The 15,151-nt window shown below is 35.9% G+C and overlaps 1 protein-coding gene across 3 annotated transcripts in view; it reads left to right on the top strand.

Moving 5' to 3' along the window:
* LOC106874430 (uncharacterized) overlaps positions 1–15,151 on the top strand; it is a 1,214,035-nt gene that overhangs the window by 1,055,749 nt on the left and 143,135 nt on the right. For all 3 annotated transcript variants that reach the window (XM_052978428.1, XM_052978427.1, XM_052978429.1), the window contains 4 exons: positions 528–650; positions 2,389–2,493; positions 6,598–6,705; positions 11,914–12,030. In XM_052978428.1, coding sequence (XP_052834388.1) covers positions 528–650; positions 2,389–2,493; positions 6,598–6,705; positions 11,914–12,030 — 453 coding nt within the window. The remainder of the gene's footprint in view (positions 1–527; positions 651–2,388; positions 2,494–6,597; positions 6,706–11,913; positions 12,031–15,151) is intronic.

Raw genomic sequence — 15,151 nt, 5'->3', positions numbered from 1 at the left:
GCTGCTGCTGTCGTGTGGTACACGGAACAGTTCTCAAAGAGAAACTGGACCGAGACAAATTATTGGGTATGAGTTGATCTATATATAGCGTTAAGAGGGCTCCAAATGCCTTTAGAATTTTACTCCATCACGTGACCTTATTAGGGGCCGTGATTGGTCAGTTCGCGTTCTGGCGGGAACGGTTCGAAGAAGTTGCCGATTCGAATAATGATCAGTCACGTGATGGACAAGGAATGGGTTCTCTACTACGCTCGCATTTATTTATATTTAAATGAGAAGATTGTATGTAATGGCGATAGTAGTTTGTATCTAATGGCGGGAGGTAGTTTCACTACATATATATATATATATATGATTAAATAAACAATAAATAAAGAAGAAAACATTACGATATTCGTGATTGGAAAATATGAATTAAAACATAAAAGCAAGCCAAAGATTTCTGAACATGTTATGTATCATGAATAATGGTTATTTTAAGGAAGAAAAAGCTTTTGTATAAATTTCTCTTTATTTCTCATTAAAAGCTTCATGAACCTAATCCAATTCCACGAGAACATGGATATCTTTCATTTGAAGGCTTTGCCAGGTATCTGATGGATAAAGAGAACTATGCATACATAAACGAAAAACTAAAGTGCCGAAAAGAGGTAAGATGTAAAAAAAAAATTTTTCAATGTTGTGTTTTGAAATTAAGAAAATCTTATCTTTTTAATTGATACCTCACAGGTCTTCATATTCTGATTAGGAAACAAAATTGGTTTACTCTGTATCATAGATAATAGCTCTAGAGACTAACTGTAATTAGTCTGAAGTGTAAAACTCTGTGTGCGTGTGTGTATATATATGTGTGTGTGTGTGTGTGTGTGTGTGTGTGTGTGTGTGTGTGTGTATATATATGTGTGTGTGTGTGTGTGTGTGTATGTGTGTGTGTATGTATGTGTGTAATTATAATGAGCAAAGCATAATTATTTCACTCTTCATCAACTTATTTCTCTCAATGCTTGTCAACACACACACACACACACTCACACACAAATGCATACATCTTTTTTGTAACTCAGTCTCAAAGCACACAGAGCTACAAATAACAGCACTTTGGAAATAAAAAAGTTGAAGGTTGCCCAAGATTTCAACCTAAATCACTTGTAGACATGACAAGTATTCTACCATCAGACCAAAACAATCCTTCAAATTTCTCTACCCAATCTAGAAACTTTATTCTTACTAGCAAGAATTGTATGGCATTGACATCATAAGAATTTATAAACTTTCTAGAGAACATGAAATAACTATTTTTTGAAAAAAGCATCCTTTAACTTTTTCTATCCAAAATGAATATAATCAGTATGACAAAGTGTAACAGATTACAGTCAATTTCATGAACATTCCTTCTATACAGATTTCACTCAAATGCTTGGGTCAATTCAAGGCTCTGCTAAAAGAGTCATGTAAGATAAGAAGTAAGACTGAGTCCAGGACCTCATGATTTTGAAACAAACTTCTTAACTATCTAATCATGCCTTCATCCAATATATATCATCATTGTTTTAATGTCTATTTCCCTCATACTTGCATGAGACAGACAAGAGTATGTTGTGGCAGAGATTTTTTTTATAGCTGAATGCTATTACGCTTCCCTTTATTTATTTCCAAGTGTGAGGCACTAATATTCCAGTCTACTGAACAACAAAAAGCCTGGACATGCTTATCCAGAGTACTGGAAACAAACAACACTGTATGAATGAAACCTTTGTTTACAAAGACTGTGCAACACATCAAGAAGTTCAGGCATGCTTTCACAGTGAAATGCAAGCAAGGGAAACCATCAACAAAACTGTTGTTCACAACCAGCAAGTGAAAACATGTGAAGAGGAAGGAAATATGAGCTCACTCACAGAAACACACACATGAATACAAATATATATATATATATATATATCAGATTATATCTATCAAGCCTATAAGGCTTGGTTGGCCAGGGCCTGTGATGGAAGATACCTCGTTCTCAAGGTGTCACACAGTGGAACTGCAACTAAAATCATGTGAGCGGGAAGCTACTTCTTAATAATACTCACCCACACATATATTACTGGTGACATGTAAAAAGACACTCAGTTCACTCAGTAAAGTGGTTGGTGTTAGAAAGGGCATCTAGGTGTAAAATCCATGCCAAAGTAGACAGTGAAGCTTGATGCAGTCCTCTAGCTTGCCAGCTCCCATCAAATCATCTAACCTATGCCAACATGAAAGCCAGACATTAAATGATGATGATGATAATGCATGTGTGCATGTTCCTACTAAATAATCCACATGAAAAATATCTTTAATTGATTTTATATAGCATCTGAACTAATTCTGATCTGTTTTTGCTTGAATACTTCACAGGATATGGATCACCCATTGTCTCATTACTATATAGCATCTTCACATAACACATACCTAACTGGTCATCAACTCAAAGGAGAATCATCAGTAGAACTGTATAGTCAAGTAAGCAAACTTTGGTTTTCTTGTTTTTCTTCCTTGTATCCCTTGACTACCTAATGACTTCATGTATAATATATAATTTGTTAACCTTGGTTTTAAATTCCAGTTGTTAGGGTTTATGCTTTATATACCAGAACTCAATGCTCTTCATTCCCTGACTATGATTAGGACATGGCTATGATTAGGACAGTATGAGCAGAAGTAAGTTATATCTATTACTGAAGCTAACTAATGTGTAGCAGATTTAAAATCACAATGCCATTTTTCTGTAACAATAATATAATAAACATTCCTTATGTTCTTATAAGTATGAATTAATGATCTAAATATTATGTTACTGGCTTGGAGCATGCTTATGATGATAATAATAAACATGCTTGGCTGTCCGTATCAGAACAGAAATTCTACAGATAAATGTTTAAATACAAAATTTTGCTCATATTTGTTGATATGAAATTGACACTGATAACACTGAAACACTGATTTTGTTTCTATCCAAGCAGAAATTTATATAACAAATAGATACTATCTATATGCAGTCTACACAATTTATGTCCAGTGAAATTATATATGAAACACTGGATGGAGTATTTGAATGATTATTTTGTTTATCAATTTAACCCTTTTGTTACCATATTTCTGTTAGAATACACTGCCTGAAGTAATTTAGTAAAATAACTTTATTGTTATTAAGCTTGTGTTTGGAATATACATTAACATGAAATTTTGATAGGAAGTTTTAAGCTTATATAATTCTCAAATAAGAATTTTGTATCAGACTTTTGGTGAAGAGATTACTCAAAGCTTGTGTTGGAGTGATGTTTGCTTAAACATGGAAGGTTTACTAGCTTCAGTAATTCAATTACAGAAACAACAACAAGAGTTGTTGGAATTTCAGAAGCAACAACAACTGTTAGTACAACTGATATAAAAGAAAACAGAAAATACAAAAAGTTCATTTACCTTTGACACTGTCACAAACTCGATCAGAAGGTTTGCATTTAACCCAGAGGAGTGTACTGCCTTCCCTGCTTACTTTAGAAGGTATTCTTTTATTCTTTTACCTGTTTCAGTCATTTGACTGCGGCCATGCTGGAGCACCACCATTAATCGAATAAATTGATCCCCAAGACTTATTCTTTGTAAGCCCAGTGCTTATTCTATCGGTCATAAACACGCCAACATCGGTTGTCAAGTGATGGTGGGGGGACAAACACAGACACAAACAACAAATACATACATATATCTACAAATATATACACGATGGGCTTCTTTCAGTTTCCGTCTACCAAATCCACTCACAAGGCTTTGGTCGGCCCAAAGCTATAGTAGAAGACAATTGTCCAAGGTGCCATGCAGTGGGACTGAACCCGGAACCATGTGGTTGGGAAGCAAGCTTCTTACCACACAGCCACTCCTTTGCCTATGAGGGAATAAATTTTTTAGAGAAGAATGCTGTGACTGGCAAGATGAGAAAAAAATACTCCACTTTTGTTGCGAACGTTGGCACCAGCAGAGCATGAGAGATATTACAATTACATATGTACCAGCACCTAAGCAAATTGTGGAAACTACATGTTCAAGAAAGAGAAAAAGAAAACGAACAGAAGTACTTGAAATAGACCTGAAACACAAAAGGTATTAAGCCCTGGGTGGAGCTAAATTCTTAAAAAGGGGAGATGCTATGGGAGAATCCTGAACACCCCCAGACAACTGAAGGTGGACTAATTGATTACAATAAATAACAACTGAGTGAACTGTCATGAGAGTAGTTGATGGTATTAGTTCAAGTGTGTTGGTTTAACAGTCAGTAGTTGAACAGGGAATACTGAGAATCGTAACTATGTTTGAGTAGTATGGAGTGCATCCTGTGTTAAATGTGTATTTCTGCAATAGGTTATTTTTAGATAACCACAATCAAATATCTATTTGTGTAATACCATTTTACATCAGATGTGTATACCCATGTCATAACACAGACAAACAGGAGTTTCAGGTAGGTTGGTATTAGAAGGATTTATATGCTGTGTTTCGATTTAGTAAAATGCTGAGTAAAAAATAACAACCTTCTAAATTCAGAATGCAACTTATTCTTAAATTTGAAAATAAGAAAATGTGCTTTTGGCCACTTCCTAATTATCTGATCTACCAAACAAAAACTGAAGACCATTGTCTCTTGCTTCAAAAGTCACATAATAAATGAAGTCAAAAAGGTTATCAAAAATGTATGTTTAAACAATAAATACTTTGATCTCCTGGAACAACACAACCATGTGTGTATCACTGTATAAACTGAATAATGAAATTGCATAAAAACTTATTTAAGTAAATCATCATTATCAAAGTGAAATTGATTTTCTATGAAAAGCACATTCATGTGATATTCACAAAGTTGACTTTAGAACAGGTGCACTTTTACAGCTGACACCAATAAAGTTCCGAGGTCACTTTTGAATTAGCTCTTTTTCTTTGTTTTGTTTTGTTTTAGATACATGAATGTTTTAAATGTATTTCAGACAGCAATTATAATAAATCTGACTAAATACTTCTTACTGTAATACTAAAGAAAAGTCAATGTGTATTATTCATGAGGTATAGTTTTTATGGGATTTCAGAGTCCATAATTTGTGATGCACATTATATATGTATTATACACAAATAAATATGGTAAATATTCTCATTGCATTTAGTGATTAATTTTTACTACTTCATTATCATCACTATGATCATCACTGTCATCACCATCATCAAATTCACCACCACAACCCATAGCACAGTACAGTCATTATCTCCAGTGTTGCACAGAGCTTACTAAAATAAACAGACTTACAAGCTGATGTGGTGTGGTGGTGGGGGGGTAGTTCCTGTTTGTTCAATACAGTTAGATGTACAACTGTTACTGCTGAATATAGAGCTCCATATAGAGTATCATTTTCCATGATGGCAAAGTGTGTGACGGAGACAAATGGTATAAACTGCATCTTATTTATCTATTTCTCTCTCTCTCTCTCTCATAAGATGTACCCAGTGTAAGCTGTGGACACATAAGAGATGCAGCAATATCAAAGGAAGGCTGACTGGGAAGATAGTTTTTGTGTGTGGCAAATACTCAGGAGCAATAAACACTGAAAATGTGCAGAGAACAGCCTCCGTCACATTCCAGGGGGAAAAAACTAGAAGTAGTTGATAGCTTCCATTACTTAAGTGACCAAGTCAGTAGCGGGGGTGGATGCTCTGAAAGTGTAGCTGCTAGAATAAGAATAGGCTGGGTAAAGTTCAGAGAGCTCCTACCTCTGGTGGTGACAAAGAGCCTCTCACTCAGAGTAAAAGGTAAACTGAATGATGCTTGTGTATGAACAGCCTTGCTACGTGGCAGTGAAACATGGGCCGTGACTGCTGAGGACATGTGTTAGCTCGCAAGGAATGAAACCAGTATGTTTCACTGGATGTGTAAGAAGCATCAGATGTGGTATGCAAGAGAAACGACAGCACTAGTCTTCTTTGAACAGTCAGATGTCAGTTTACCTGGGAAGAAAACAATGCAGTTATTAAGAGAAGTTGAAATTAATGCATGCAAGATCTCACAGCTCTTGCATCACTCCTTCATAGTCAGCCTATGAACTTTTCAGACCATCCTAGTCATGTGGGAAGGGATGACAATGAGAATAAGGGATGGAAGATTCCAGGGGAAGAGAAGGTAACTGGTGGTACAAAGGAAGTAGGGGGAGTAATATGTGACAATTCAGCTCTCAATCCCTTACAGCCACTAAGTAGTGCCATAGATAGAACAGTGATTGGTGGGGCTGGGTGTTAGGGAAATGAGATGTAAGGGAATGTTTGATAGAGCAGAATGGATTACAAGCCTACATAGAATGTTTTCGGGTCTTCATTTTCGCTCTGATGGACAAGTCTTTTTGTGCACACAGCAAATTAATGATCATCTCTGTCCTTTGTCATCTCTGTGAGACTCAGCATTTTTAGATCTGCTTTGATCTACCTTCACTACTTTGTCCCATGTCTTCCTGGGCTTCTCTCTTTCACAAATCCTATCCACTTTGAGTGACCATCCATTCTTTATGTATATATAATCAATTTCTCTTTCCACAGATACTCCTAATGGGTTGCCGATGTGTAGAACTTGACTGTTGGGATGGAGATGATGGAATGCCAATTATATATCACGGACATACACTCACTACAAAGATCTCATTTAAGGTAATATTTTTATAAAGCTCTTGTAGTAATTTTTTATTTTCATTCTCTCTTTACTTCATTATAAAGCGTCTCTTTTACTTTTCATGTTATAGATTTATGATAATGCATTTTGTGAAGCAAATAGAATTCCAATAGAATTGCTGTTCCCTTTTTTGTCATTTTGTGTACTGTGCATACAATTTTGGTTATCATTACTATCTTTCTTTACTTGATTATTACTGATTTTGTCCCCTTTTTGCTTTTTCAAATGAACTGTAATGCACCTGAGCACTGTATATAACTGACTTGTTATTTCTCTGTGGCTCATGTTTGATGGAGCTACAGTCTTGGGTCAAGAAAAGACCAAGACTGGATGCCTGACTCCTGGAATGTCACCAAGCACACACTTCCTTCTAACAGTTGAGCAATGTGCTTGGTTGAAGTTATACATCAGCAATATATAGAGATCTAGTAGCGATGGGTAAGGGAGATAATATTCCCAGTGAAACTTTAGGTGTCAATGGGGACAAATGGCAGGTCTGTTTTGGAAAAGCTGCAAGCTGGGGACTACAATAGATAACTTCCAGAAATCCCTGGCCTGGTAAGTGTTACCAAAGGGCACTACTGTTATGGGACAAATGCTACAAGCATTGAGGTGCCACAATGTGGAACTGTCTGTGATAGATGCAAAACAAGAAAACTGCTATGCACATGTTCGTGCAGTGTCCAAGCATTGTTGGTTGGCGGAATTAGATCAAACAGCTGTTGTTACATGTAGGATGTAATTGGCTATCAGCTGAGAACATCATGAGGATTGACCAACCACCTACCTTTAGCAACACAAGGTAGGCAATATTTCTTATAGTTGCATGAGGACAGACACTGCTCTCTTTGGTCAAGCCTAGATCAAGTTGTTTAAGTTCCACCTGGAAAGAAGAGTGAGGGTGAAGCAGGAAGTGCTCTCTTCCAGTAAGTTTGTCAAAAGGTGGGTGATTATGGCAAAAATACTTAGAGTGAATGAATCCACTCTAGTCATGTGCCTGTAGATTGGAAGACAACTGTTGGGCAAGAGTTTGAGCCCTTGGTAGTCAGGGTGGTATTGGATCTGTAGGATTCCTTGAATGACTCAAGCTGGAGGTTATGTGTTCACATAATTTGTGGTACTATGTATACTTTTTATCTTTTCTCTCCCCTCACCTCCACTACTTCTCTACTGGTTTTTATGTAAACCCTCACTCAAATTGCAAACTGTCTGTTAGCATGTTGAGCAAAATGCTTAGTGGTATTTCACCTGCCCCTATGTTCTGAGTTCAAATTATGACAAGGTCGACTTTGCCTTTCATCCTTTCAGGGTCAAAAAATCAAGAACCAGTCAAGTGCTGAAGTCGATGTAATTGACTATCTCCCTCCCCACAAATTTCAGGCCTTACCTATAGTAGAAAGGATTATTATTATTATTATTAAAAAGGATTACTGATAGTAAATTTAACCTTAATTATCTGAAAACAGTTTTGAAGTTTCTAGAATTATCATAGTGGAAATTTCTTCTAATATCAATTTTAAACAGAATGTCACTAAATGTTGCTATGCAAATAGAAGTATTTTAGACCTTAGTAACATCATAGCTGATGGGACCAAGTTATATTCAACTGTGGCTTTTTAATTTGATTTTTCTCATTACCTTAAGCTATAAGCTCTGAAAATCCTTCAGAGAAAGCTGTAATATATTCCACATGTTTGTTTATATCCCCAAAATGTTGCATTTAATTTAATTTAAATATCGTTCTATTTGTGATACTTTCTAAAATTATCCTTAGATGATGCTTGTTAGAATTGTTCTCAAGAAATTATAAAGCTTCTTGCAGAAACAATGTAATATTACTCTAAATTTGCAAAATTTTTGTTAAACAAACATTTCTAATATCAAATTAGATTTTTGGCTCAGTTTCAATGGAAATGTCAAAGAAATTTATGGCTGTTGCTATCCCTATCTTACCAGAAAACTCAACCATTACTCGGATCTTGTCTCAATTACCCAGTGAAATCTTTTGTATTTAATTAGTTTTATATAAAATATGTATCATAATTCCTTGTTCATTGGCATTCATAGATAAAGCACAGATAAATTATATCATATTCAGATACTGTAATAAATTATGTACAGATTCAGAATACTGTAATCCATATATATTTCAATACATTGACAATTGTATGGCGTCAAGATAGCTATGTGACACTACACTGATTGATTGGGAGAATAATATTATATAACTAAACTCTACAACTGACTTGTATAGCAGCAGTGGTATTTCACTTACTTTTGTTTTTGATTTTTAACTTTGTGGGTGTGTGGTCAAAACTTGCTTCTGAACAACATAGTTCTGAGTTAAGTCTCACTCTATGGCACCTTGGGCAAGTGCCTTTTACTATAACTTCAGGCTGACCAAAGCCTTGTGAGTAGATTTGGTAGAGGCAAAGTGAAAGAAGCCTGCCGTCTCCTCTTATTTCTAGCAATATAGGTGCTACCCAGCACCCTCAGTGACAACTGAATTTTTCCTTATATATATATATATATATATATGTATGTATGTATGTATGTATGTACAAGAGGGTACCCAAAAGTAACTGCAAACGTTCTCTGTGAGACAAGCCTGTTATAGTTCGGGCTTCCACTGCTGGAAGCCACTTGAAGCCACTTGGCTTCCACCACTAGAAGCCACTAGGCATCAGTCTGCTGACCGTCAGTGTCTGTTTAAGTCATACTACCATGTGGTGCATCTTTGCATTCAGTGCTTCTTCTCTGTTTCTCTGTTTGTCAATTTTTGTGTTGGCTGAAATGAAAGAACAGCAGGCTTCTGTGAAATTCTTGTTTTCTGCCAGGGAAAACGATGGTCAAAACAATTGTCATGCCTCAAACAACTTACAAGATTGCTGCCATGAACAACTCACAAGTTTATGAATGGTTTTCACATTGAATACCAATCTTGTTGAGAGTGACCAGTGACCTCCTGATCGAATGAAAACAATCACAAAATTTCATGAACTGATCTTGGAGGACCACTGCTGAACAATTGACAAACTTATTGATATGACCGTGTCCTGGAGCTCCTGCCAATGAATTTTGAATGAGGAATTGTGAATGAAAAGAGTTGCAGCAAAATTTGTGCCTTGCTTGCTCACAGAGAATCAAAAGCAGTCATGATTGAATGCATATAAAGGCATCTCTTTGCAAGATTTTCAGGACTGCTATGAACAGTGGAAAGTGCATCTGGAGCAATGCATTACTTCAAATAGAGAATACTTTGAAGGCAGTAAAATTATAAACATGTAAATCTAAGTGAATAAAATAATATTGCAAGATTCCAGTTTCTTTTGGGTCCCCCCTCATACATACATACATACATACATATATATATATATATATATATATATATATATATATATATATATATATATATATATATATATATATATATAGTGTGTGTGTGCGTGCGTGCATGCATGCGTGTGTGTGTGTCTTTGTTAGTGTTGGCAACAGGTGCTGATGTGTTAACGTCTCCACAGCCTAGCAGTTTGGCCAAAGTAACTGATAGAATAAGTACTAAGCTTAAGAAAAAAAAAGAAGTTCTGGGGCCAATTTGTTTGACTAAAACCCTTGAAGGTTGTGCCCTGGCATGGCTGCAGTCAAATGACTGAAACAAGAAAAAGAGAAATGATAAATATATATTAATGTTTTGTCTATCAACACAGAGCTCACCATTACTACCTTCTAACAACAATGTTATGGCAGAACTTTCTCTTAAAACATACACCTATCTGTTGAAATACAATTTCAGTAAATCTCTGTTTATCTAACTCAATGGCTATATATTTGAAAACATCATCTCTTATTATCAAGTAAATTTCATTACATATAATTTACTTTACAAAAATCACCTGTTACAAAGTCTTTAGCAATGTTTCTTTAACCATAAACAGCTGTAGAACTTAATTATTCATTTCATTAATTCATTGAAAAAATTTAGCGATTAGTAATAAATATTTATTATCCTCATCACCATCATCATTTTAACAAGCACTTTATCATGCTTGTATAGGTCAGATGAAAGTTACTAAGGAAGATTTTTTTTCTAGCTAGATGCCCTTCTTGTAGCCAACTCTCATCTGTTGCCGACTAATGTAATATTGTTCCATGACCAGGAATGTTTTGTGGAAGATTGGAAATGAATGACACCACTATTATGATGCTGAAACTCATTTACAATTATTATGCGATGTCAAGACAAAGTCCTCTCTCTCTCTCTCTCTCACACACACAATATGCACAACAGGCTTCTTTCAATTTCCATTCATCTTATTCACACATATAAGGTTGGCAACAGCAAGGACAACTGGTTGTAGAAAATTTGTCTCTGCAAATTCTGTCTGACTGATGCAAACATGGAAAAGTGGATGCTAGAAGTGGCTGCTGCTGTTTATGATGATGACATCACAGTGTACTAGCCATTGCTTAATGAGTAAGCATTTGGATTTGGTACTTTACCCCATGAAGTGCAGTCTTTCATTTCATTATTTTAGATTCATATTTTGACATGACTAGGTGTATCCTTCAAATAAAGTCAAGGAAGGTTGTCTTATTCAGTGAGTGTTGGTGGAGTGCCCTTTATAGTACAGTATGATAGTCAACATGTTTATTATTTCATTTAAATAATGAAAGGATGAGTATGGCCATCTCCTTTAAGAAGTTTACTTCCCAGTCATTCAGTGTAAGCTTCAGTCCTACTGTATGACACCTTGAGCAAGTTTCATCTTGAGTAGATTTTGTAGGCAGAATCTGAAAGGAGCGCATCATATGTATGCATTGTTCATCTGTATCTCTGGATATATGTGTGCATGTCTGTGTATTTGCACCATAAAAATTACTGTGATACAAGTTGTGGGGATAATATAATTTCCCCTGTCAAGATACCATCCTCTGGCTTTGTGCCTTTGAAGACAAGTGAGATAAGAGATCCCTTACTTGAAAAATAGGTAACTGTTAACAAAAGGAAAAATATTTGGCTGCAAAACACTATCACAGCATTATATTCATCTAATCAATACTGCACAGAAAGTCTGATGCAAATACAAAAATCCATTTTACCTAAAATTGAAATTAGGCATTGAATTAGATTCTACAAATGTTGAAATGATAATTATCTATTCTCTTCTTTTTCTCTCTTTATACAGGCAGTTGTAGAGGCTATCAACAGAGCAGCATTTGTTAATTCCCCATATCCTATAATCTTGTCCATAGAAAACCATTGCTCAATACCACAACAACAAAAAATGGCACAAATATTTGTTGTAAGTATTTTGTAACAACTCCAATGGATGAGTGTGCAGTTTTGTTTATTTTTTGTATCTTTATATTTATATATTTATATATTTATTTACTTTATGAATAGCTATTCAAATTTTTGTAAACTTAACCTAAATAAGTGGTAGAAGCCAACTTCTCTTCAGAATAATAAATGACACGATTATCATAATAAAATTTTTATGAGAAAGTAATCTTCAGAAATTATCAGTTTTCAGTTTAGCAATGGAAGATGTTTAAATATGTGCTCAGTTACACGTGTATGTATATATAGGTGTGTGCATTTGCGAGTGTATGCATGTGCCTGTGTGTGCTTGTGTGTATGTATGTGTGTGTGTGTGTTTGTGCATGTGTGTGTTTGCATCTGTGCATGTGTGTGTGTGTGTGTGTGTGTGCATCTGTGTGTGTGTGTGTGTGTGTAATGTGCACAGACTGTTAGTCTTTTAGTAGAATGTTAAAATGAAGAACTTTCTTCGGAAATAAAAGACAATGACAGAAGTGAAGTAGCGGTGTGAAGAAACAGTTTCATCTCAAAGCAAAAATTATTCCTTGCTTTGTCAGTAAATTTATATATACATTTTTATATTTCTTTTTGCATTGAAAAGCGTATTTCTAAATCTTTTATACAAAACTTTGTTCACTTGTTTAGATGAGTTGAGTCAACAAATATTTAAAGAAATACTTATGTATATTTGTTTCTTTCTATTGTTAAAACTTTTTGCTCTTGTATTATTATATCAACTAAACAGACAGCTGTTATAACAGAAAATTCACTTCTAAAGGTAGTGCTCCAGCATGACACTGATCATAATGATAAATACAAACTAAAGAACACAATGTAGTCTTCCTTTTACAAATGAGACAAAATGGAACATATACCAGTATCCATACTGACCACTGAATAGGTGCAAGCATGGCTGTCTGGCTTAGAAGCAGACTTTACAACTACATAGTGTCTTCTGCTGTAGCCCCAGACCTACCAATACCTTGTGAGTAAATTTGGTTGACAGAAATTGTGTGAAAGCTGTCACATGTGTACCAGTGTGTGTGTGTGTGTGTGTGTGTGTGTGTGTGTGTGTGTGTGTGTGTGTGTGTGTATATATATATATATATATATACCTACAATATATATTGTGTGCAAAGTGTACTAAATCACCAGCTGAAGGAGGCATCCTCCTGGGATTAAAATAGCAGCACATTACTTCTCAGTATGAATATTTCTCTTGTCTCTAATAGAGATGTTCTTAAGGAGCTATATATATCATCATCACCATCATTGTTGTTTAAAGTCTGCCTTCCATACTGCTATAGGTTGGATGGTTTGACAGGAGTCAGCCAGGTAGAAGACTGCACCAGACTACTCTGTCTGTTTTGGTATGGTTTTTATGGCTGGATACCCTTCTTAAAACCAACCACCCAGCAGAGAGGACTGAGTGCTTTTTACATGGCACCATCACAGACAAGGTCAGTTTTGGCATGGTTTTTACAGCTGGGTGCCCTTCCAAATGTTAACTACTTCACAGTGTGGACTGAATGCTTTTTATGTGGCAGCAGCACCAGAAGGGTCACCAAGTAACTTGCAAGACAAGAAATCTTGAGAGGGGAGAAGGCATTGGAAGAGGTGATCTTGTGTCAGATGATGAAAAATCAGAGTGTGACAGATAGGCAGTGAGGCAGAAACAGGCATCTTGCTATAGAGGAGGTACATGCGCGCGCGCACACACACACACACACACACACACACACACACATATATATACATATATATAAATAAAATAAATGCGCCCTTTTAAAGCCTAGCCAGGCACATGGGCCCAGTTTCCCGGTTTCTATGGCGTATGTGTTCCCCAGCTGGATGGGATGCCAGTCCATCGCAGCGTTACTCATTTTTGCCAACTGAGTGAACTGGAGCAACGTGAAAGGAAGTGTTTTGCTCAAGAACACAACGCGTCGCGCAGTCCAGGAATCAAAACCACAATCTTACAATCATGATGCTAACACCCTAACCATTAAGCCACGCACCTTCACACACACACACACACACACACACACATATATATATATATATACACACAAATAAATACACACACACACACACATATATATACATACATATACAATTATACATACATATATATATAGGCGCAGGAGTGGCTGTGTGGTAAGTAGCTTGCTGACCAACCACATGGTTCCGGGTTCAGTCTCACTGCATAGCATCTTGGGCAAGTGTCTTCTACTATAGCCTCGGGAGTGGATTTGGTAGACGGAAACTGAAAGAAGCCCGTCGTATATATGTGTGTGTATATATATATATATATATATATATATATATATATATATATATATATATATATATGTGTGTGTGTGTGTGTGTTTATGTGTCTGTGTTTGTCCCCCTAGCATTGCTTAACAACCGATGCTGGTGTGTTTACGTCCCCGTCACTTAGCGGTTCAGCAAAAGAGACCGATAGAATAAGTACTAGGCTTACAAAGAATAAGTCCTGGGATCGATTTGTTCGACTAAAGGCAGTGCTCCAGCATGGCCGCAGTCAAATGACTGAAACAAGTAAAAGAGTAAAAAGAGTAAACAGTATATAGACATATGTATATATACATATATATATGAGAGGTTTTGGTAACCAGAAGACCAAAAAGGCAGGTAAGGCTATGTAAGTGCTATGGAAGGGCTGCTGTTAGACTTCCAGTTCGATAATAGTATGAGTGCCTTCCATACTGCTATAGGTTGGACGGTTTGATGCGGGTTATGTGTGAGTTTGTATATATTAAATAAAATGAGACAACAAAACCAAGGCAGTGTGAAATTTCTCGGACATTTATAAAGAGAAAGGTAGTCTTACAGCTATTTCAGGGATATAAAGGATATCCCATCATCAGAAACAATATGAGAGAGTTAAACAGAAGGAAATAATAGAGTTCAATATAAGAAGTTATTTTGGAAAGGGAGAGATATAGGAAGTATAATGGAAAACATGAGAATAAAAATAAAAATTTATGTTGGATGTTACAGTTGCAGGAACAACTAGACCATGCATCCTCTTTCTCTCTCTTGCACACAAACACACACACACACACACACACAGTGTTTTA

Source organism: Octopus bimaculoides, chromosome 2 (genome assembly GCF_001194135.2).
Source record: "Octopus bimaculoides isolate UCB-OBI-ISO-001 chromosome 2, ASM119413v2, whole genome shotgun sequence".
NCBI classification, from domain to species: domain Eukaryota; kingdom Metazoa; phylum Mollusca; class Cephalopoda; order Octopoda; family Octopodidae; genus Octopus; species Octopus bimaculoides.
The sequence above is the reverse complement of the archived record's forward strand: the minus strand, read 5'-3'. Positions and strand labels throughout refer to the sequence as shown.